Source organism: Primulina huaijiensis, chromosome 18, assembly GCF_012295235.1.
Source record: "Primulina huaijiensis isolate GDHJ02 chromosome 18, ASM1229523v2, whole genome shotgun sequence".
Taxonomy (NCBI): Eukaryota; Viridiplantae; Streptophyta; class Magnoliopsida; order Lamiales; family Gesneriaceae; genus Primulina; species Primulina huaijiensis.
Window position 1 is genome coordinate 5,755,293 of NC_133323.1, and position 25,356 is coordinate 5,780,648.

Here is a 25,356-nt window from a genome sequence, read left to right on the forward strand (position 1 = left end):
TCTTTTTTTTTTTTTTTTTAACTGAATATAGAGTAGTTTGGCCAGTTTTATATGATGAAATAGTTAAAATAATAAAATTATCAAATAGAAGGGGGTATGATAAAAATAAGAATTTGCAAAATCAAAAAATAAAAGAAAAATGCTTAAATGCCAAAAAAGACTGATTAAGGAGAGAGGGCTACGTGCTTTGTAAGTTGTAACCAAACATTTAATTAAATAAATGGGTCGATCCCAGTGCTTACTTGGTGAAGTAGGTTAGCGTTTGATTAATGAGCTAAAGTTCGATTTTCTTTATTAATATTTTCTTGAACGATCATGTCTTACATGACTTGTCTAGTGTGATTTATCTTATTAACGTGGTTGAAAAACTACTGACGGCCAACTCTTTTTACCTGAGGACATGAAAACTGATTATTTACGTGCACTAATATTATGGTTTAATAATTAAAGTCACCGTTTGATTTAAGCAAAATTAAAATCTTTGAATTTTTTATCTATCTTATTTCAAATTATATTATGTATCCTAGCTAGGTTATCAAGGATGCATGGATAAAAATGTAAAAAAAAAATTATAAATTTATATGAAACATATAGATATCACTGGGAAAATAGGAAAGATAAAAAAAAAATTAGTTTATTTGGTAAATGTTATATAATTAAACAATATAGCCTCGAAAAATACGAGGGTATTTAATTTAGTTATATATTTAAAATTACATTACATTTTTGTCTACTATTTACTCCTAGCGCGACCTTGTAGGCTGGCCCCCATTTTTTAATTTAAAAAAACTGATCAAATCTAACGGTCAGATTTCCAACGATCAGATTAATCTGGTTGCTTTAAATTATTTTTAATAATTTTAAAATTTTAAAAGTTAAAATAAATTAAATTAATAAAAAAACATTTTAAAAAATATATAAAAGAGTGAATGAGATGATTTGGCTGTTGTAGATCAATGAATAAGATCACCCATCATTAAAAAAAAAAATTTAAAAAAAAATCATTTAAAAAATTAACAAATTGAAAAAAAAAATTAAAAATTCATAAAACTTCCTACAGCTAGTAACGACTATATTATTTGATTTTATATACATTCACTTCATTATACCTTCAAAAATTCACTTCTTCTATTTTTATTTTCAAAAAAATAAGATTTCCTCATCTTTGATTTCATTCAATCCAAATACGAAAATGAAACAACCATGGAACAATAATGATATCAATTATTCTTCACCAAACTTTTCTCAATTCAATTATTAACATATTGGTCTTTCACAATCTCAATATATTGACGAGAAAATGTTGAGTCATATGTTCAATCAAACTCAATTATCTCAAAATCCAAACGAAGTCCCTCTTCCTATTTTTGTAACCACATCTTCAAAATCAAAAAGGAAAATGAATAAAGTGGTTGTTGTGAGTGGCGGTGTCTCCATCACAAGGAAACATTGGTTGAAGGACGAATCTGAATATCTTGCAAAAGCATGGTGCAACGCTTCTACTAATCTAGTACATAGAAATGACCAAAACAACGCTAGTTTTTTTGTAGATTGGATGAAAAAGAATATAAACACGAGTTAACAATGGGATGAAAACTTCGTTCAAGGGACATGTGCCAATATTTTAAGAATCTTGCAAAAAAAGTCTTCGTTTTCCGAACAAAACTAAGCAACTAGAAGCCCTCAACCATAGTGGATTGTCATTTGAGATGAATGTATTCTTAAAATTTTATCACAATATTTTATTTTAGTTCAAATTCAACAAATTCCTAAATACATTTTTTTTAAAAAATATACTCAAACTCAAACAATATTTGAGAAAGATTGTGGAATCGCATGGTCGGATAAGAAAAATTGGTTGGTCATTAGGGATCAACCAAAATAGAAGATATGGTCGAAAATTCGAAGGAAATGCGGAAAATGAGACAAAGAAACTGGAGAATATTGATGGCGAATCATCTCCATCTCCTTTCTGCACCCCCGTTGATACGGCCACCACCGACAAAGGAAATGGCATGCAAGAAGTGTCCAAAACCATTAGACCAATGTGAATAAAGACTTTCAAAGCGAGCATAAAGGGATCCGACTCAAAAAATTTATCTATGATGGATTTGTACGAAAAAATAAAAGATGATCAGACAAAATTTTATGAAATTGACGATACGAAGATTGTTATAGTGAGAGAGCATTACGAGTTGAGGAACAAATGGAAAAGAAATGCGAAGTAGAGCTGAGGAAGCAGGATATGAAAGGGATGAAGCAAACAATGAAAGAGATGGACATGAGAGAAAGCAAAAAAATCGGATCATATATAAAGATATTAACGATCCAAACATGAATAATGTGCAACACGAGTATTTTACGAAGATGTAACAAACAATTCTTCGTAAAAGATTCAGATAGTAATTTATTTAGTTGTAGGTAATTTGCTTTAATTATTTGTATTTTTTTTAATATCTTAATTTCGTGTATTTCTTAATTTTTATGTAATATTTAAATTTTAATTATGTGTAATTATAATTTCTTTTAATTGTGCAATTTTATTTTATGTTTAAATATCCATATACTTAATGAAATAAAAAAATTAATATTCAATATTATATCTCTAATATTATCTCGATCACCCTCGTCGATTCATGGAATGAAGTTAACATCGCTGTCATCAGTATGTAACGAAGATACCAACTTCATCACACCAATATCCTCACTATTGAATATGTTATGATCAGTCATCTCTTCTGACCATCAAGGCACGTTTAGCTTCCGATTCCAACACCGTATTGGCTAAAAACTGGCATAGCCAAAATCCTCACAGAAGAGCAGAGAACGGAGCAAACTAAAACTCTGGGTACAGTTGGGTATATGGCTCCAGGTAATTCAAATTTAAGTATCATGATATTAAAATTAATTTGGTTTAAAATATATGTAATATATTTCATTCATGGCTTCAGCTAAGGATTTTTCATATGTGATTCAATGACGGTTTTTTTGTATTGTCAGAGTCTGGATCCACAAGTCTAGTTTCGACAATGGCAGATGTTTATAGCTACGGGATTTTGTTGATGGAATCATTTACAGGAAAAAATCCAACAGACGAGATGATTCTGGGTAAGTTAACATCGATGAAATGTGTGTCTGAATCGTTTTGCGACGATGTATAGTGCAGATATAGTCGACAACCTTTTATTGAATTCAGATGGAAAGATTAATAGAACTAAATAAGAGAAGTGTTAAATATCTATCTTAGGGGTCGCCGCAAAATGAGCAGCATAATTTGCTGAAATGAGGCTTCCAATTGAATGATCATGTTTTATCCAAGTTCCTGAAGATCAAAACCAAATTGCTTCAATAGATAAACTGAAATGATTGTGATCATATAATAGTAATTATTGATGAACAATAAGTTATATTTATCTTTTTTTTTTTTATTTTTATGATGTTGGAATCCGTGGGCGCTACTATGTTAGAATAGGTGCTGAGCGAGTCAATTTGTGGCTTGTGTTTTATTGACTCTTATGTAAAAACATTTTTTATTTTAATAATATTTTATGATTTTATTCAATTATGACATTTACTTTATATGCATACACATACAAGCTGCATAGATAAAGTCATTAAATATACAACAAGTACCATGAGGTATACCTCTCAATGTAAGATCATTAAATTTATTAGGAAGCGTATTTATATTCTAAACTGGTTTCACTCGATTCAGCCGCCTAAAATAAAGATAAAGATCGCTCGAACTTGATACTATCAACTTTGATGTAAACATTGTGTTTCATTGGCAAGAGCATGAAGATGTCTATTCATACAGATGAGTGATTATTTTATGATTCACTGAACAACTTTCTATCAGACTTTCCAACAAAGATGGAGCCAGAAAATAGAAGTTGGGGGGGTTGGGGGAATTTAGGAGGAAAGAGCAAATATTAGGGGAGAAAATTTAAAAATATATAATTATTTTTAGACCTCTAGTCTATGAAATTAAAAATTGAGGGGACGGTCATACTCACACATCCCCCCTTGACTCTGTCACTGTTTTTCAAGTTATTATCACTTATCGAGTGAAATAATTTGCAGTTATGATTGTGCATCGAATTTATTTTTAACTCTTGATATACCAATGGTTGCAAAGTCGATCAGGATATATAAGTTGAAGGGACCGTATTGTATGCTAACCATAACTTATTAGTTCTTGCAGACACTATCAGTGGTATCTTGAGGATCATGATGTTACTAGACGCTCTTATCATGATCTGATTAGTTCAATCAGACTTGAGTTATGACATTCTTGATTAAAGATTGATGAAAAGAATGAGGTTAATTAGGGTAAGCTCGAATAAGAACAGATATTGTTCTGAATCACATAACGTTGTGAACTCACAACAAGCTGTATCCTTAAACCATTGAGGGTCACAAAAGTATTAGATTTTGTGTTCTTATTGAGATAGACGAATTCAAAGAATTGATTGGCGACTGCAGTTTGATCAAAATCAAACAAATTGTTACAAAGGAGTTTATAAGTGGATTCTATTATTGAAAGTTGTGGAAGTTAGTTTAACCGCTAGTTAAGTAAGGATAGTGGAACTACCTGTTTAATTTAATGAAGAAATTTACAAAACTCGCAGCTGCCAAAATGGATCAATGGAAAATTTCGATCTTTGAAATATTATTTATATTATGTGAATGAGATATTTACCTTCGATATATCGGTGCTGTCTAATTATCGATCGAAGTTATAATGAGTTCACAATTATTTTTTAGTAAATTTAGATATACTAATTAAATAATAAGATTACTAAGTATAATATTCTCGTTTAATATTCTAGAGGTGACTAGAATTAATAAGTTAATTGATCATACTTTAATTAAGTGTAATATTTTTCAAGAGTAAAAATACTAGATGAGAATTTTACATAATGGTAATACAATATCAAGATAAAAAGAAAGTCCTGATTAGATTAAGAAAATACTTTTATATATGAGTAATCAATAGTTGAATATTGAGATACCTTTTATACATAAGTTTTTCTACCAAAATTTGACAACCAAATTCCTCTCCCTTCTCACTCACTGAAAACCGCCGGCCACCTTGGGAAACAATTCCCATAGCCGAGGCTTCCCGCAGCCACCGCCACTTCGTCGGAGTTCTTGAAATTTCGGCCATCTAAATCTCGACGCAAAATTCACATGGATTTCTAGTGTAATATATACGAGAAACAAAACATCTGATAGTGAACCTGATTCGAATGTTGAAGAAAGTTCGTAGGGATTTACAAGGTGGATCAACTCTGTCAATCTCGGACTGGTTTGATATTCAACGTTATTAAACGCAAAGATAAATCAAATCTAAACTCCATACGAATGGTTTTTAATCATACAATGTTCAAACGCCCAAGAACATTTTTAACGTCAAAACAAAAATTTTAAAACTTTCTCTGCGTCTTGGTGCGAGAAAACGGTACAACAACATACTTTTCAACACACTCTGAGTAAATCTCTAGATTGACACAATAGCTTGTTAACTACACTAGTAAGGTAAATTGTACATGACAAAATCTGTGCGATAAACTTACCCGAAAAAATGTTGATGGACGAAATCAATANGGCTTTGGTGGTTTGGAGTTTGCAAGAAGCTTTATATATGGTATTCATGAAGGTTTATAATAAATGTGTTTATAATTGAACGAAACTTACATGATCCAATCGTTCAAATCCCTTGAGACATAGCGTAAATCTTTATGTTTTGTTGCGAATATTTTCTATCTTGTTGTGGGAATTTCGGACTGTGGAAGTCGGAAAATATTTTAAATGAGACAAAGTAAGTATTTGAAAAAAAATTGGCAAATCTTGAGCGGTCACTGCACAATATTTTTTGTAGCAACTGCTTCGTAACTGTTATCGCTTTATGAAAGTTGTTATAAAATTTATTGTAACTCATCATAAGTCATTTTAAACTTAAATTTGTTAATATATGTGGAGCTAGGGTATTATAATCACCCTCATTTCAGATCTTGCCTCCCGATCCACTAGTTTTGAGAATTTAGACGTGACTCCTACAACTTCAAGAAGTGGCTATCGTGATATAGCACTTTGCTCCGCAATTTCAATAGGCGACTCTCACCCACATAGCACTTTGTCTTGTATATCATTTATTTTTCAGTGTTCCTTTTGGTGACGATATCTGATATCATTATGTCATGTCCCGGACTTTGGCTCGTGCAAGTGCGACTGTATAATGGATCTCTAAGCAACTACTCCGTCGTCGCTTTATAAATATAATTAATCTATGTTGCTATAAAAATTCAAATTTAATCTATTACAAATTGTTTTAAACTTTGATTTTTAACGTCAGTGGGATAAGGTATTAGAAAACAATTTAATTAAATTTATAACGTATCTTATATTCTAAGTTTCTAAAATTTCAAAATTAATATTGAAATATTTTAAGTTCTTATCTATACTGTGGAATTCGAGAGAATATAAGATAATTATTTTTAATCAAAATCATGATTAGTAATTTAAAAATAAAAAATTCTATTATATCGAAAAATTTTGGTGCATTTGAAAGATAGTGTTGAATAGCTTGAATATCTATTACTATTATCAAGAATCTCTATAATATAGACAAAAATGGTATTTTGATATGTTTTTGAATCTTTCAATTTTGCTCTTATTTGATATCAATATTACACTTTTGTTTTTATTTTTTTTAATTACGATAATTCAAATATCACTTTAGTCCCTCGATAATTTATCAAATTTCACTTTAATCTCTCAATAATTATAAAAAAAACTGTACAAACATCGCGTGTGCAAAGTAAAGTAGCTAGTATATCATAGAAGAGCCTCTTAGTAGCATTTTTGTTGACCCTTAATTTTTTAATAAAAATTATATCAAAAATCAATAAATATAAGTTGCTTAAATTTGTCATGTATTGAACAAATCTGTTAGGATAAATCATTAGGTAAAAAATTATAGATGCTAGTCAAAGTATAACTTTATTTCCTTATATTCGTGACAACGCAGAGTACATATACATGAGTACGTACTAATGAGTCGGGTTATTGGGTCTATGAGTCCGGAGATATGTGTGTCTGTCTGCTGGTGTGTCTCATAATTCTTATAGATTAATCTTACACTTTCCTACTGTCGGACATGTTCTCAGCAAAGACAATATTATTCGTTAAAATTTGACGTCACTATTTTAGAACTCACTTAGCCAACAAGATCAAACGACAAAACGTCATAAACTCGACGCAAGAGAGCTTCTCAGGAGCTCACTTATCTCATTATTATTCTCACTCATGCATACTTAACCCAACATCCCCCAAGAAGTATTAAAATATGCTTTTTGGGATATTTGAACTCACGATCTCGCTCTGATAACAATTGTTAGGATTACACACTTACCATTAGGCTAATTGCTATATCAATTAGCTGAGACACAATTTTACTTTCGTATATTCGTGACATCGCATAGTTAAACTATTTGGGTGCTAATGAGTCAGGTTGTTAGGCCTATGTGTACGAAGAGGTGCATGTCTATTTGTTGATTATGTCTCATATACCTTAGAGATGATCGACTCTTACCATTTCTCTACCGTCGGTCATATCCCCAACAGAGAAAATATTATCAATTAAGATTTGACGTTATTACAGTTTATTTAACCAACCAGATCAAGCGAGACAACGTTAGCTGCTTAACGCACTAGAACTTTTCAAAAAAGCACTCATTCCAGTAATATTCTCACTCATACATGTTTAATACAACAAAATCTCACATTATATATTTCTGAATTATCTCATTTTCCAAAAGTAAATATTTTTCATAACTTTTTAAAATTTAACCTCGCTATTATCCCATGTATCTATGTTAAAGTAATTAGATATTTTCTTTTGAAATAAAAAATTATATATTAATTATTTACATTTGTATTTCATAATAAAATAATTTATAAAATACGATAATTATATGCACGTAATGCATATGCTAATTACCTATTTTGAATAAATGAATTACACTAATAGTGATAGATAATAATTTAAAACTAATCAGAAATAAATAATCAGATGTGCTCACAGTGAGGTTTTGCGTTTTTTTTTAAAAAATTCAAATTGAATTGTTATATGCGTTGATTGGTTTTTTGAAAAGAATTACGGTNAATACATGACAGAGCTCGTACGAAAAATTATTAAAATTTAAAAATACAAAATCAAGATTGTAATTTAACCATATGAAAATACAGAACCAAAATTATAATTTTCCTGTTAAATATTGCATGCAAATATTCAAACACATATAAATAAAGTAATAAATTATTAATAAAAGAAAAAAAAAAGTGTGGGGTAAATATAGATTTATTTAATTTTGGGGAAAAAAAATATGACAAAAACTTGTGTGAGACGGTCTCACGTGTCATATTTTGTGAGATGGATATCTTATTTGGGTCATCCATGAAAAAATATTACTTTTTATGCTAAGAGTATTACTTTTTATTGTGAATATAGGTAGAGTTGACTCGTCTCAGATAAAGATTCGTGAGACCGTCTCACAGAAGACCTATTCAAAAATATTATATATATATAATAATATTAATAAAAAAAAAAAAGTTTGGGGTAAATATAGATTTATTTGATATTGAAAAAAAAAAGGTATGATACGATATCCATCCAATGTTACAAAAGCTACTTTTTGATTTCATCTTTACTGGCTTTCAACCATTCCTCTTCTATGTCTTGCTCCACTTCTCTTACCTGCACCAGTTCACATTTATCAACTCTTAATTAAATTTTGTTTAATCATATATATATATATAATGACATATTTAAAAATATCAATAATTTAGTTTTTTTTCCTAACATATTTATATATAAGTTGAGTGTAAAAATTTTCTAGGGATGGAAATGCAACAAGAAGAAAATAAAGTATTGTTAACAAAAGATCACTTGCATTTAATTGAAATTCGTTGTTATTTATTTAATGTAAATGTTTAATTAATTAATTAAGTATTCATTTAGTTGGATGATTTTTTATTTTATTTTATTTATCAGTGTTATGTTTTTTAAATGATTTTCAAAACTAAATTAATTTAATTTTCATTGAATATATAGTTATTCTAAAAATATATATCACTCGATATTCTTTTGTCTATTTATTATTCCATTTTGATGGCTTGACGACATGAAATAATATGTACAAATATCATGAGCTTTTTTAAAAGGAAATCACTTGTGTGAGACGATCGCATAAGTCGTGTTTTGTGAGACGGATATCTTATTTGGGTCATCCATAAAAAAATATTATTTTTTATGTTAAGATTATTACTTTTTATTGTGAATATCAGTAGAGTTGACACATCTCACATATAAAAATTCGTGAGATCGTCTCACAACATACCTATTCTTTTTTAAAAAAAACATTAATTAATAGGACATGTTGGCTTTAGTTGAAGTTTGGCTCAATATAATAATTAGCCGTAATAATTTTAAAATTGATGGGGACATCAGAATAATCATAAGCATGTGATTCACACATAGGCAAGATTTTAGAATAATATTTATTATGTCAACTGACCTGGCAAAAGTTGTACATATGAAAAATGATTTTTGACTTGGTTGTTTTAGTTCAATTATTAACGTATAATTTGATACATCATAAGTTTTTGATATCTCGTTAATTTTTATTATATCATATTAGTATTTTTCGATATTATATAACAGCAATTAGATCGAAATAGTTAAAAATTAAAATTTATTGTGTCAAAATCAAATTTTAAAATTTAGTAATTCAAAACTCAAAATTGATCGGTTGGACCAAAAAACTATTTATGATCATCATCATAATTATTATTATATTATTATTAAACAAAATTAATTAGTGAGACGGACCTTGTGGACGATATCTTCAGCTTGTTTGGCTTCATTGACTGCCTTTTTAGTAAGATTATCTAAATTATCCAGTGTTTTCTTAAGCTTCGAATCTCCGGGGAGCTTCGACTCAACCTCCTCCACGATCTTGTCCGTTTCCTCCGCTATCTCTTCCACCACGTCCGTCACAACCTCCACTGTTTCTATAGCTTTGTCCATCTTAGCTGCAACCCCATATATGTATACATATATGTTCGTACGATATAAATAACTGGTCAGAAATAAATGTCATAGAATTGATTGTTCTTGATTAATATATACTTGTCTGAAATCATTCGACCAAACTAAAAATGGGTTCATAATTTTCGTCTCAAAAATCAGAAACCGATTTCAAAAACGGATTTTAGAAAGTGGTAGACGTACTTACCTTTAAGCACTACAAAGAGTCCTCCTTTGTGACCAGCTGCAGGTAGAATCACTGTAAATAGTACGCCTAACAACCATTTTTTCCTGCGTTAAAATTTTAAAAAAATCAAGAAGAAGACTTTCATTTTATGTGCATATACACACAGCACTGTATTATGCATGAAAATTGATGATCCTTGCTTCCACCAAAAGAAAGTCACAGTCTTGTACATGTCTCAAACACAAGTTTTAGCTAGCTACCATGGTGCGGTAGAAGGATCTGGAGAAGATGATGATGCCCTGGGTAGAAAGTTCCTTGAAATAGTGAAAGCCCTGTAATTAAATTTGCAAAAATAAAAAATAGATATTCAATCCAAGCTAATTAAATAAACTATATATAATGAAAAGTTCAAGGAGTTTCCAATCAACGTACGTAGAGATCCCGTATTTGGAGTTGGATTTCAAGAACCTCTGAGATCGATCGACCTTACAATCTGCTCGAGAGAGGTAGTATGCCGGCCGAATACACGGAAGATGGAGATTGCTGCAACCGTTAACATGGAAGTTGATACATCGGCTTGAGATTTCGGCACTCATGACTCCAATTTTTGCTACAAAAAGTTAGTCAACCTATTGAAATAAAGTGCTTATACTTTAAGAATGGCGAAGATAATTGAGATGGGGTGTTGAATTACTCTCCTGGTCTTTGTTTTTTATTACATTTTCTAACTAAAAACACATGTTGGAGTATTTGATGAACTTAAAATCTATTAAAATTAATATAAAATGCTATATAAATATATAAGATATGAATTTGAAGTTTATAATATTTTAAAAATACAACGTTATTGTTTGATTTAATTTATTTGTTATTATGTTCCTTATATATTTCGGGTTAAAAATTGATGCACATGATTTGTCTGGTATTCCTCCATAAGACATGAGATGAGTATTTAGTGATTGTAAAAGACAATGCATGTCACGGCCTAATTAATCCGGGGACCGAGACACTGTCCTCGAGCTTGAAAAGAACTTCTGAGGACGAGGCCTATAGATCTTATCATATGTTATCTAGACTTATATCATCAAGTAGTCAGAGACAAATTCGTCTGAAAATGTATCGATAGATGGATCGAAATCCTGATTATTGATCAAATGTTCATCTATTCTATCAACTCGAATACTAAATAGAAGTAAAATATGTAATTTTACTATAATATATAGATTCTTTACACCAAAGTTATTAAACATTAAATTATCTTTTTGTATATTCCAAGACGGATTAGTATATATTTAATTTTCCCACAAATATGGGAAGGCTTAAAATATTTCAAGAACTTAACTAACTTCACTAATGTATTCAACTTTAAGTCCCGTCCTTTTTAATTTTATTATTATTATTATAATCTCTCTCTCTCTCTCTCTCTGTGTGTGTGGACATTTATTAATTACTCGTTCATTCTACTTTAATAAGATATGCGACTTATTAGTTAGTATTCAAACAAGAATACTGCTTGTTGCTAACATTCAATAAAATCGTGTTTCTTAATTTGCAACTTTATATCATGTTTATGCAAGTTAGGTTGGTTGGTTGGTTGGTTGAGATTAAACTAATAGTACAAGACACCGCTGGGCTTCTGAATAAGACGACAAAAAGATATATAATATAAAATTTTAAATTAATATATTTAGATAAAATAATAGTAGATGTCAAATTTTTTGTAGAACTTGAACTAAACATTGAACAAAAAATATGAATGAATAATAAATCAATGAGTTATCCATCAAACCAACATTTTCTCAGCTATGTACAGATACATCAATCTGCAATAGAATACAAAACATTTTCGCAGCTATGTACAGATACATCAATCTGCAATAGAATACAAAATATTTTCGCTGAAAATTTTTTTTTATCCGTCAATCCAGTCAAAACATATCAAAATCAGTCAAGAACCGATTGGACCGGTCAAAACCGGCCAAGAACCGGTTCTACCCATTCGTACATTTTAAAAATATTTTTTATTTTTTTATGTTTATTTAAAAAAAATTATTTTCCATATTTAAAATTTTATGTGTGTGTATATATATATTATTTTAAACTTGAATAATTATATGTATAATGTTTATATTTTAAACTTGAATAATTATATTTTATTATTATTTATATGTACACATTTAAGATATTTAGAATTTAAAATATATTATCTACTATATCAAATTATTATTTTATTTAATATAACGGGTTTTCAGTTCGACGATCGATTCAGTCGGACCAGTCGAACTATTTTTTTAAAGTAGAACGATTCGATCATCGTCCGATTATGATTTCATTGAATGAGAGCGTGTAGTGCTTTAGTTTTTATCTTGGATCGTGATTCTGTGTTCAAGGATTTGCATAATCGGACGTTAAAATTTCAATAAGTAAAAATTTGTTAACTTATTAATATTATTGTTTAGAGTAGGTCTCTTGTGACACGGTCTCACGAATCTTTACCTGTGAGACGGGTCAACCCTACCGATTTTTACAATAAAAAGTAATACTATTAGCATAAAAAGTAATACTTTTTCATGGATGACCCAAATAAGAGATGTATCTCAAAAAATACGACTCATAAGACTGTCTCACACAAATTTTTACCTATTGTTTATCTAAATATCATATCCTCATTCATTCTCTTTATCTCGAATAAAAAAAAAAAAATGACAGTGCAAATCATTTTTAGAGATTTAAAAAGTGAACTTTTTTCCTTTGCATGTGTTTTGGATAATGACCCAAATTAAAATATGTTAGAAATCAATAGTCTAATTAAACTATTTGTCTATATATTTACAAAAATTTACTCAATCTTGAAAAAAATAAATATACCTAAATTAGTCTGAGTAAGTATCATGTGATATGATCTCACATATCTATATTAATGAAACGCGTCGACTCGGTCCATATCTTGAGTGAAAAATAATAATTTTGTCATAAAACAATATTTGTTCATAACTCGAGTCAGGTAAAAGATTTGTCTCATAAATTGATTCGTGAGACGATATCATAAGAGCTTTTGTGAATTAATTTTAATATTTTCTTATATTTATTAAAAAAAATATACAAAAAACATTGAATGTTTATATCAATAGTTTAAAAAATCTTGTGAAGACATATTAGGCATTTTAGAGTAAAAAAAGAATTATGAAACGTATTTAAAAAAACGATTGTAAATAATTTTTTTTAAATGTTTGCATTGATCGTATTATTTTATTTAATTTCGGTTATGATTTTGGATTTTGTGCTACTTTTATTTATTTAGTTCTACATACTTTCTAAAATATTAAATTAACAATAAAACTTTATATGATATTACCCTTTTCAACTTTTAAGTGCAGAATGTCATCGTGAATTTTTTTTATATATAAAATGTCCTTACATTATTATTATTATTATCATCATCATTATCATCATCATCATCATCATCGTTATTATTATTATTATTTGATTAGAAAGTTTAGTATATATATATATTCTAAAAATTTCAAAAAAATATTTAAAATTTTAATCAAAATTTTCATCTAATAAATGATTTTTTAAAAAAAATTTGTTTATTCTTTAAAATTTTGATAGAATAATAATATATTATTTTTTAAATTTTTTTTAATCAACAGCAGTTCCACTCAACTAATATATGAAATATATCGATAAATAATTCAATTTCATGACAAGATTGTCATCCTTATTTGAAGACGATATCGAATAGTATAAAAAAAATTTATATAATAAATAAATAAATTCATTATATCAATAATTATAAATAACTATTTAAAAATTCAATACTCCATGCATCGCACTCAGTTATGCACCCAATCTTTCTATATATGTACACACACATATAATATAGTTTATAAAAAAAAAGTTGTTAAGATTAAAAGTAATTATCGTAGCAAATGTAGAAAATAAATAAAAAGAAATTGCGTCGGAATAAACTGTATAATTTAGAAAAATGATACCAAACATAATCGAATTACCAACTCATAATTTGAANTCTCGTCAACACGACATTAGCTCATGTCTCGCCACCGATAACAATCATGCAATATTCTATTATTGTGTGGTTTTGTATATAATCAACAATAATTTTATACTATTCAATTTTTAAAATAATAAAATATCATATTTAAATAAATATTTCAATTAAAAAGTAATATTTTTAGTACAAAAAATAATATTTTTTTCATGGATAACCCAAATAAAATATTTATCTCATAAAATACGACTCGTGATATCATCTCACATAAGTTTTTGCTCTCAACCAATACTCAGATTTTCACGGTATAAAATTCTATATGTATATTTTGAATTCATTTTAAAAATGTTTGATTTTACTTATGATAACGACAACGCTCATGATCTATTTGATCAGTGACAAGCTAACAAAACCTGGAAACTTCGAAGAAAATGAAATCACACCAATAATTAATACAATTAAAGAAAATTGAAGATAATAAAACTTCATCAATCCTGTACCCTCACCCTTTTTCTTGATCTTCTTTTTCAAGATCCACGATGCCTTTGATTCACAGAAAAATAGTTGATCCAGTCGTAAGAACCGAAAAAAGCAAGAAGTATGAATCTTGCGATGTGTGTTATTTTTGTCCATACGATTGCACCACCTACTCCTCACCTCCACCACCTCCTCCAACCACCTCGCACCATCCATTTTCCACAGTTTTGATACTCATGATCTGTGGTTTAGGTGTTGTTTTTCTCTTGTTTTCTTATCTCGTTTTTATTAGATATCGCTCGATTCTGAGGAATTCAAGGAGGATGAATCAGTCACCAGTACTGGGAAACTATGGCTTAAACGAAAATCAAGCTGGGCCGATGATGGATCATCACGTATGGTATATCCGCACAGTCGGGCTTCCCCAGTATTTGATCGATTCGATTCCGATATTCGATTATAAAAGAGGAGAAAAGATGATCGAAGCGAGTGATCATTGCCCAGTTTGCTTGAATGAATTTCAAGAAAATGAAAGCCTCAGGCTTTTGCCCAAGTGTAGCCATGCTTTTCATATGCCTTGTATTGATACTTGGTTAAGATCGCACAAGAATTGCCCGGTTTGTCGTTCCCCGGTCTCGATCAACAATACCAATACATCTCTTGTTAACTCAACGAACACGGGCTCGGATCATACGGGTTCAGTACAAGGGTCAGAATTCGAAACAAATGAAACAGCAGATACGCGGGCTGTGCACGAAAACGGAGACGAATCGCATATTGGATTGGATAATACGTCTCAAGCTTTATCGAAAAAGCGGGCTTTTCGGGTACGCAGCGATTTGAGTGATCGTAGAGTAGTGGGAGTTGATCGCGAGTTGGAGAGAGTTAGGAGGTCAGTTTCCATGGATTACTCTTCTGATTCAGTACTGGTTGACATTCATGACAACAAATCAGACGAAGGATGTTCAGAAACCTGACTGTCGATGTCTGTAAATATATACTAGAATTGAGGTGTATATGCATGATTGCCATTTTTGCATCCAAATTTGCAGTTTTTGGAGGGCGACAATATTAATGTCTGAGGTAAAATCTGCGCAAGAACGCCGTGCAATTAATGTTTCTCGACTAGTTTGGTGTTCCATTTGGGAGATAACATTAAATATGGTCGCTGCCACAATTTTTCATTCACTCGATCGTTGCACACTCAATGTGGGCGTCTTCGTCACGGAAATTGAATCTTACTTTTTTATTTTAATGTTTCTTTTAGTCACGCGTTGCGTGTAAAGGGTCGAGAGATTTCTTTTTTTATGGATCTAATATGCATACAGATCTTGAAGATATAAATTTTTATTTTTTTCGATTGTATCAAATATATATTTATATTCTATGTTGTAATTAGCAGCATACATATATTAAATATGTAACCATTTATTGAATAAATTAAATTAATATAAAATAGAAAGTTTGTGGGTAAATTTTTCTTTTTCGACGAATAATTATCTATATATTTGAGATGGAGTGAGTATTTGGAAAGAAGTATTTTGCCAATATAGAACAATCAGTCTACACAAGATTTAGAATGTTTATCCAGTTAAAAACATTTTGATACACAAACTATTGATAAAGACAAAAATTTGTATGAGACGGTCTCACGGGTCGTATTTTGTGATACAGATATCTTATTTGGGTCATCCATAAAAAAATATTACTTTTTATGCTAAGAATATTACTTTTTATTGAGAATATCGGTAGTGTTGACCCGTCTCACAGATAAAGATTCGTGAAACTGTCTCACAAGATACCTACTCATTGCTAAATTGACAAATTAATAAATGAATTATTGTGAATGACACAATTAAAAACTCAACCTTACACGGCTCGTTTCACATCATTTGGTTCGTACATATTTCGTTCCGCATGATTCCTCTGTTATGCTATGATGTCTCGAAAACGAACTATTATAATTCCAACTAAAAGTGGTAGGGAAATTTCTGGGGACATGATAAGATAAGACCCTGATGCGGTGGGTTATAATAACTGATATATGGTCTCGCCCCCTTAGAAAAGTAACAATCAAATACTGCTCAGTATATTATGTATAAAGAGATGATATACCGTGGTTTGTAGTATCAATTATAACGAGTTCATGCCCAATTTTTAGGGGTTAGTTCTTGAATCGAAAAATATTTCAATTTTTAGGGATTGAAATCTATAAATCAGGAAATATCTATTTTTTTTCTTATATATTGTTGTACGATGTGAACTAGTTGTTGTGTTTGTTGTTTATGTTGACTTTTTATTGTGGAAAAGTAGTTGTGGGTGCGGACAATGTTATGCACTTGAATAATTTGTGTGCGTGTTTAGTGTTATTTATGTCCGTGAGGTTGGATGTGATGTTTTTAAAGTTTGGTTTTAGTGGTTGGTATCTGAATGACTAACTCATGTTCAATTTCTCTCATAAATAAATTATAATATTAATAATCGTTTGATTCGTATGATAAAATAAGTAAATTATATATAATAAGAGTGATTATAAAATAAAATGTAAGAACAAATAACACATTACGATAAATTATATTATGTTTGACATGATTTTAAATTGCTTAATTATTTTTGTTAATTATATTATGATTACTAAAATGTTCTCACCATATATTAATTAGTAATATATTCTTCAAATGATTGAATAAATAAATAAACTTTCTAGAATTAATTTATTTAAATATTTACAAATAAAATTAAAATATTATATTAATTATTAAATTTTTTTACTAATTTCAATTTCCACCTATATAACACGTTTACATTCAGTTATTGGCAAGTCAGATGACATCAAATAATTGCCGTGTGAGGTTTGCAATTACTAAAAAGGGCAGAAATTTACTATAAAACTAACATTTTAATATAAAATGATGCCCTTCCACCATAAAGAACTTTTTCAGAGCCATTTCAATTTAGTGCTTGCAAAAGACAAACCCTTGAGAAAATGAAAAAGAGTGTATGGACAAAAAATTGTGTGTTCTATGAGGCTTCAGTCTATGGTTAAGAACAGCCACCTAGATGAATCAAGATATTGCAAGAGTTTCTTGAACTTTGTTACTGAACTTCATATGATGAAAGCTGGATGAAAAAACACCCTTGCTTGTCCTCGATTTTAACCTGAGTAGCTTGAGTAATTTGGGTTATGCGTTTGATAATCATAAATAGCTGAAGTAATTATAGAAATGGATCCAAGAATTGATTGTTATTTTTTGTAAGTATTGTGTTCTAAGCCACCTACGGGGAGTAATAACTACATCTATTAGCACAACCAGTAAAATGTGATGATTGGTGGTTGTATGATTTAAAAAAAAATTATGTTCCTCCATTACCACGAGCTATAATTTTTTTATAAACGCCAGATGCTTAATCCTATGCCATCTAATATTATTGGTTGTGGTTTCCTTATTCTAGCCATCAGGAAACATGTATGCAAAGTTCTGGGCATATTACCTTATGTTGCATCATATCTTCATTTGTCATTGCAGGAGCACAGAAACAATTTTATAACAAGACAAGATTTCAATTTCCTCTATATGCATGGTATAAATACTATGAGTTGGTTGGTAGGTAGCCTATGATCCCAGGCCCCCTTCTCCACATGTTGGGGGAAGTCTGGAAGCACTTGACAATGCATTCTCATTGGCACAGTAGGTTTTTTTCATTTTCCCTTCTTTTTCAAAATTTTGTTGCTGGACTCTTTTGTCTTTGATTGTGAATGTTACACCACATTCCACAAAACTCTTTAGCAAAATTTTCCTGTAGTGTTCTTTTTGCTGTGACACCAATTTGTTGAAATCCACAAGAACATTACTTTCCAAATAGGTCTTGTGAACATATAAATACCAATAATCTAGTTCAAGTCGTGATGGGTTTACTGGCTGGGCTACACCAGACTACATCTCCAAAACACTAGAAGTGATTGATTTTTTTGCTTCAAGGTCTGTTCTGTTGCTGTTGAATTGTTGTACTCCCCTACCCATTTTGATCTCATATTGAAAAATTAATCAATCCCAAAATTTTCAAGAGCTGACTATTATGTTTTTGGTTTTTCAACTGAGATATGATTAACATCTTTTAGCTTGTTGTCACTCCAATGCTTCATAGTTGTTTAAGATTTTCTTTTTCAGATTTTTTTTTCCTTGTAAATGTGTCAGGGTTGCTTCAAGGTGTCTAATTTTGTTTTATGCAATTATAGTTACCCTAATTTCAGCTTTGTGAAGTTAAATCACGATGAGTCTCATGAAATGTGTGCATGTTTGTTGATTAAATCTTACGTCTAAATCTTGAGGTCCAACCTGATTCACTTGTAGGTAACATCCTGCATTACTTGGGATTGAGCTATTGAATGAGCCATCTGCTGCCACAGTTCCTTTGGACATCTTAGTTTCATTCTACAAACAAGGATACCAAATTGTCCCAAAATACACCTCTACAGCTTATGTTATATTCCGCCAAAGAATTGGCAATGCAGATCCATACGAACTGTACCAAGCTAATTTAGGCAGAGTAAATATGGTTATTGATTTACATGACTACGATTTGTTTGACACCCTTTTGCCAATATGAGTTCATTAGATAATATTCTGTTTCTATATAAGAATAGACAAACACAGATACAAGCTCTGAATGATTCAAATGGACCGCTAGTTTTTATTGGTAGTTTCATAATCCTCACTATTTCACAGGCTCTTCAAATATTCTCTCTGTTTATCATGTTTAACTTTCAAACTTCTTGAATAATAATTCTCCTTTTTCATGTGATCGTGTAAGACAACAAATATTGAATTGTGAGATTGTTGATCTGATTGGTTGCAGGAGAATGGGTCAATGAATGGTTTGTGAATAACGGATCTCAAATAGAGTATCGAGATTTCGGAAGAGCCACCCAGTTAGATGTATATAATGCTGCCTCATTTTGGTGGGCGTACTAGACGCTCAAGAATGACTGGAAGCACTGGGATTTTGAGTGGAACATTCTAAACAACTATCTCCAACTACAACAAGGTAATGTTATATGTATCCAATCATGATCATGTATGTACATATATTTGTCAGTTAGGCTGCGAAATTTTCTGCATCAATATATTGACAGAGCAGCTCGTTTTCTTTGGTGCTTTGACAGATTTTGAAACATCTAATGGTAAGTCCCGTAAATTCGTTCTAGTGACTAATGGACTGTGTTGTAGTCGGTTTTAGTTAGGATCTGAACTACATATGTAATGCCTTTTTCTACAAGTGCTTCATCATTCAGGCAAATATCCAAGTTTATATATTGTTGCTTGGATTTGCATTCGGCGATTTGCCACTGTGATTCGAACTGAAATGAACACCTGAGCTGGGTTGTTTGACTGGCTAACTTTGTGTCACAGGCCTCTGCCATGGCTATGAATGTGCACATGGAGAATGCAAAGCCACCGGTCGAGAATCCTCATGTTGTTGTCTAAAATCCTTTCACATACACTACACTAGCCACTGCTTCACGCGATCCCTCGCTCATTTCGTACATAAAAATAAGATTGATTTACAGATATAAACATCGATACAAGTTATTGTGATAGAAGTACTTATCATTTGATATCCAAATGCGAGTAATATTAAATCACATTTTTTATGCCAAGCAAAATTACAGAGTCATTGCTAACTTGTATGCAAGAATTTGATCATGCAACGTATCTCTTATTGTCTGCCCACTTTCGGACATGCATAGTGGCCTTCTCTGCCTGCAATATGAAAAGAAAGCATTGCTTACTAACGAGAAAAGAAAAACAAAGAGAGATAGATAATAATTAATGGTAAAAAAAATTCAGATTTAAGTTAGTTTTTTTTTACCTCTTTTTCCCAATCACATCGCACGGTAATAATTGCCAATATCAAAGTTTGCACTGCTGTTCCACCAAAAATCATCCCAGCCCATATGCCCTGCTCAAAATATATAAATAATTACATGTCACTCGATTTCCATTATCTCATATTAAATAAATACATGTGAATTTTCCCTGCTAGAAAACCAAATGTATAGGATGAGATTATTACAATTGAGTCTTGAATTAAGACCTTGTCTCGAACTTGAGACTTTGATGTCAGACGGACTACTAAGTCGTCAAACATCAAATGTATAGTTTATATAGGCATCAATTTACTAATACTTTCTTGATTACATTTTCAAACAGCAGTAAATTAAAAAAGAAAGAAAAAATGGTTCATACCATAACTCCTTGGTGGAAAACCCATCCCATTAAAACTCCGAGAGGGATTCCGAGCAAATAGTAGCAGCCAATGTTGATATATGCCACATATGATTGCCAACCCGATCCAACAGCCACCCCTTAATTAAATTCAAAAATAAAAACAATCCAAATGCTTAAATATTGAAAAAAAATTGTTCCAAGTTAATAAAATCTTTAACTATAGAGGGTTGAATTATAAATTAGTGATTAATAAGTTAGCAAAAAAGAAGATACCTGAAAGAATAGGCTGAACACTGTTGAGGAGAATAGTGAAGGCCAGAAGAATGGAGAGCTTGCTAACAGCTTGGAGCACTGGTTGGCTGGTGGTGAATATAAGGGCAAGCTCATTGTGGAAAAACATTATCAGCACCCAAAATATTAGGCCGATCATGGATGACGTCGTCACCGATACTATCGTCGCGAATCTCGCTCCTTTCCCGTTCCCCGCTCCGAGTTCATTCGCCACTCGTACTCTAATGTTTGTCCAAAAACATGTACATATATATTATTAAGCGAGGTAGATGTCAAAATTTATAGACATGTACTCAAGTTCGAGCCCTCCTCACCCCATAATTTAAGAAATTCAAAAAAAATAAAAGAATCTACTTACAGTCGAGATCATTAAGTCTAGAAAAATTAAAATAATATGTAATAAAAATGAAAAGGTAATCGAATATTAGAGATCAGCCAGAGAAATGAAATTTGTATTTATTTGGCATTGAATAAGACAGTTAAAACTTGTACGAAAGAATACGAATGAGAGGACGTACCCAGTGCCAGCAAAAAATGCAAGAGGAATCATCAGCTCCCATCCGTTGATGTTCATGCTATCCCATCACATAAAATTAAAAAAAAAAGAAGATAAATTTGAGATTTTTCTAACCATGCATTTAATTCTTATTATCCTCGATAAATACCTAAATAAATTGTCCGTCCACTTCATGATATTTAATAATAATAATAATATAAGAAAAGTAACAAAACAAAGCAGGCCAAGGGGAACCATATATTAAAATATATATTTTCATGTCATACACGAAAAAAATATAATTTAATATATAAGTTCCATTGATTTTTATTAACGTTGATACATTATGTGATGTGTTTGTTTAGAGAAGGGGACAAAGACAGCGGACAGAAAACAAATCGAGAAACATATAAAAACCAAGAATTGTACATAGTAATTAATTAAACTCAGCCAAAGTCGTCACGTAACGTGTTGCAAATGCACAATCCAATTTGGCATCAAAGTTGTGAATAAAATAGGAAAGTTCAGTATTTTCAAATTTTTTGATTTAATAGATGAAGGCCAAATTGCATAATTTGTTATGCATATTTGTTTTTTTTTTAAAAAAAAAAGATTTTGTTCTGTTTTCAAATTTCAGTTTTAATTAACCATATTTTCTTTGCAATTTTGATCATTTTTCCGACTATGGCGTTGATCCAACATGATGGATGACACGATGCTCACATGTAGAGTTTCATATCAACATTCTAATTGAAAAATAACAAGATTTGACAAATTTTGGAAGGTAGAAGACAAACTCAATTTTTACCACATAGAAAACTAACCATGAATAGACAAATACCCGTGACCAAAAAAGTCCCAATAGACCAATTATATGGAGAAAAAAATTAAATATTGTTCGGCAAAACTCCTAATTGATAAATTTACTTTTATTTTAAACAAAATAATTGATGAGTAGAGTTTCATATATATAATATATACATATAAAAAGGCACGTATGATGTTGAATTGAATAAAAAGTAATTTTGACATTTTCTTACCATACAGACAATGCATCCACCGCAATTTTGGCATTCTCCAAATTCCCCGTCATCACTATTAGAATCCTGTAGTACCAATTCTCCAAACTGTTCGTCGGAAGATGATCAATGTTAGATTCACAAATAATTCTATTATATACAGTAAATTTTCAGTAACCAATTTTGATAAGTTGTCCATCAACCGTGTTTATATGTAATACTGATCACACTCACCTATTAAATAGGACGACAAATCATATCAAAATAGTGAACGTCATGATAGAGATAGGGGCAGAGATGAACATGAACGATGATTAGTATGATATAACGTAATTCAAAATAACTTTAATTTTTTCACAGACAAGAAGTTGAAACGACACGATAGCTTCCAATGTCGATAATTAAATATTTTGCAAACTTCTGATTGAATTTTTAATTATTGAGAGGCTACGGCCGGTAACATACCAAAGCATGACACCAGAAGAAGCTGATAGTTTGAGAAAGTCCCACAGGCCCGATAACGCCTCAGTGGAGAAGCCAGTCCAGGTGAGCGGGCAGCCGCCGCAGACAGTGTACGAAAACAAGCCCAACACGATAATCCACCACGAAAAGTTCAGCGTAAGAGCAGTGCCCACCACTCCAAATTTCAGCCTGTACACCATCAACCAGCTCAACAGTACGTGCGTTACAAAAGCTATCAGATTTACCCAAGCAGTCACGCTGTTCTTCAGCTGACTTTGGAGGAATCTCTGCAGTGGAAACTGGAAAGCGAAGCTGAAGTGGAGAGGGATGAAACAGAGAACCACCACCCCAGATAGCTCCGCCACGTCCGCCGGCTGCCCCAGAAGTTTCAGAATCGGCGTCGCGAACAAGAACAACGGAAGCGTCACGACGCAGCATAAGAAGAGAACAATCCATGATCTTTGGAGATACACTCCTAGCATGTAGTATTTCTTGGCCCCATATGCTTGCCCGCAAAGGGTTTCCAGCGCACTCGCCATCCCAAGCTAAAAACAAAAGAATAATATATATGCGTAAATCACCATGACTCCATTCCAGAAATTTTGACATTTTACTCAAAGAACTCCAATTAACAAGAATTGAATGGATAAAAATCTTACCATGAGACCAAAATCGAATCCAAGAATGACATTACTAGCAATGGACATGGCAGCGAGCTCAAGATCACCAAGATGGCCGGCAAAGGCTTGCGTAATGACAAACATAGAATACGAGGCAAGTCGACTGAATATCGCCGGGCCCACAACTCTCCATAGCTTCTTGGATTCAATCCAAATCTTTCGAAAAATCGACTGATCTTGCTCTTCCTCTTCAATGAACTTGACTGAATATGAGTAATCTAACAAAGGTTCAGTAGTTTCTCCATTTTCGATTCTACCTGCCATTTTTTTCCAATTCTCCGGTTGAAGGTTTCTCCTTTGGAGAGAAACAATCAAGGGTTTGGAAATTATGATTACCAGAGAGACTAGACCATTCGTTTTTATAGCACTGTAAAGGCCAATATATATTAAACGCATGTGGCCAGAAATTATTTGTGTCTGAATATTATCAATTATAAATTTGTCCTGTTTTGTAGTTATCGGATCTGGCATACTACATCCACCTCCTCACATTAATATTTTTATTTGACTTCAAATCATGGTCAATATAAACATACTTACATCACGTGTATAATACAAATTTTTCTAATAGAGTTTTGATATGATGCTCATTTATCGTATATATTTATGTGAACACTAATGAAATATCATTTTTTCTTTTAGATATACAATTTTTCTATGTTTCACTATATCTAAGAGGTGAGTGATACATCATTAATCCTTATATAAACTAGTTATTATGCACACGCGATGCGTGTATGTACAATATTTTTTATTATTATCGAAGGACTAAAGTAAAATTTGATAAATTATGGAGGGATTAAATTGATATTTGAATTGTTGAAATAAAAATAAATAAAAATAAAAGTATTTGTTGAAATTAAAACAAAAACAAAAAACAAAAGTGTAATATTAATATCATATAAGGGTAAAATTGAAAAAAAAGTTGATATCATCTCTAATTAATTATTATCATGTTTTCATATATACCAAAAATGCACTGCATATCAAAATTATATATATATTGATAAAAGACAATTATTCCACCTGTTGGCAAACGTCATGGCTCCAGGGACCCGGTTAGGGAAGAAAATTTGTTTTAGAACTCATTGGTTTTAGTTTAAAATTAATTATAATTATTATTTTAAAGATATATAAAATTAATTATATTATAAATGAAGTTCGGTGAATAAATATACTGTTAGTGTTTTTTAAACTCACGTAATTGGAAATTAGCAACGAGAGTGTTATTTAAATGATAGTAATATTATATTAGGTAGAATCATAATATTTTATTTTTTGTTTATAAAATATGTCGTGAATTTATAATATATACTTAAGTATATATCAGATAATGTATATAATATTGTGTAATCGCCAGATATGGTTACCAATTAAATAAAAATTCCGAAAGTCAAATTAATTTAATG

General features: G+C 30.8%; 3 protein-coding genes and 1 long non-coding RNA gene across 4 annotated transcripts; 2 read left to right on the plus strand and 2 right to left on the minus strand.

The window, feature by feature from the left end:
• Positions 1–8,615: 8,615 nt before the first annotated feature.
• LOC140964786 (uncharacterized) lies at positions 8,616–11,023 on the minus strand. Its single transcript, XM_073424721.1, has 5 exons — positions 10,713–11,023; positions 10,541–10,612; positions 10,302–10,384; positions 9,896–10,098; positions 8,616–8,761 (listed from the first exon to the last, which is right to left on the minus strand). The coding sequence occupies exons 1-5, from the start codon at positions 10,874–10,876 to the stop codon at positions 8,693–8,695; spliced, it is 591 nt and encodes a 196-aa protein (XP_073280822.1). The 5' UTR covers positions 10,877–11,023; the 3' UTR covers positions 8,616–8,692.
• A 3,646-nt stretch (positions 11,024–14,669) lies between these two features.
• On the plus strand, positions 14,670–16,127 carry LOC140964743 (RING-H2 finger protein ATL52-like). Its single transcript, XM_073424651.1, has one exon. It carries the CDS (start codon positions 14,832–14,834, stop codon positions 15,744–15,746), a length of 915 nt encoding a protein of 304 aa, XP_073280752.1. The 5' UTR covers positions 14,670–14,831; the 3' UTR covers positions 15,747–16,127.
• Positions 16,128–17,610: 1,483 nt separating this feature from the next.
• LOC140964697 (uncharacterized) lies at positions 17,611–20,051 on the plus strand. Its single transcript, XR_012172914.1, has 3 exons — positions 17,611–18,458; positions 18,634–18,749; positions 19,122–20,051. It is a non-coding gene; the product is annotated as an uncharacterized lncRNA (long non-coding RNA).
• Positions 20,052–20,287: 236 nt separating this feature from the next.
• Positions 20,288–24,301, minus strand: LOC140964695 (protein DETOXIFICATION 27-like). The gene is made up of 8 exons (XM_073424568.1): positions 23,927–24,301; positions 23,271–23,812; positions 22,827–22,913; positions 21,809–21,865; positions 21,273–21,511; positions 21,018–21,136; positions 20,641–20,730; positions 20,288–20,531 (listed from the first exon to the last, which is right to left on the minus strand). Exons 1-8 carry the CDS (start codon positions 24,209–24,211, stop codon positions 20,472–20,474), a joined length of 1,479 nt encoding a protein of 492 aa, XP_073280669.1. The 5' UTR covers positions 24,212–24,301; the 3' UTR covers positions 20,288–20,471.
• Between the last annotated feature and the right edge of the window lie 1,055 nt (positions 24,302–25,356).

Bases quoted from the DNA above. Each gene is read 5' to 3' on its own strand.
- LOC140964743 (XM_073424651.1), top strand. From the start codon at position 14,832: ATGCCTTTGATTCACAGAAAAATAGTTGATCCAGTCGTAAGAACCGAA.
- LOC140964695 (XM_073424568.1), bottom strand. From the start codon at position 24,211: ATGGCAGGTAGAATCGAAAATGGAGAAACTACTGAACCTTTGTTAGAT. The intron at 20,731-21,017 runs GTATGAACCATT...TATTTTGAGCAG, and splicing joins TTTTCCACCAAGGAGTTATG to GGCATATGGGCTGGGATGAT. The intron at 20,532-20,640 runs GTAAAAAAAAAC...TTCATATTGCAG, and splicing joins GATGTGATTGGGAAAAAGAG to GCAGAGAAGGCCACTATGCA.
- LOC140964786 (XM_073424721.1), bottom strand. From the start codon at position 10,876: ATGAGTGCCGAAATCTCAAGCCGATGTATCAACTTCCATGTTAACGGT. The intron at 10,613-10,712 runs GTACGTTGATTG...ATTTAATTACAG, and splicing joins TCCAAATACGGGATCTCTAC to GGCTTTCACTATTTCAAGGA. The intron at 10,099-10,301 runs GTAAGTACGTCT...ATGGGGTTGCAG, and splicing joins ACTCTTTGTAGTGCTTAAAG to CTAAGATGGACAAAGCTATA.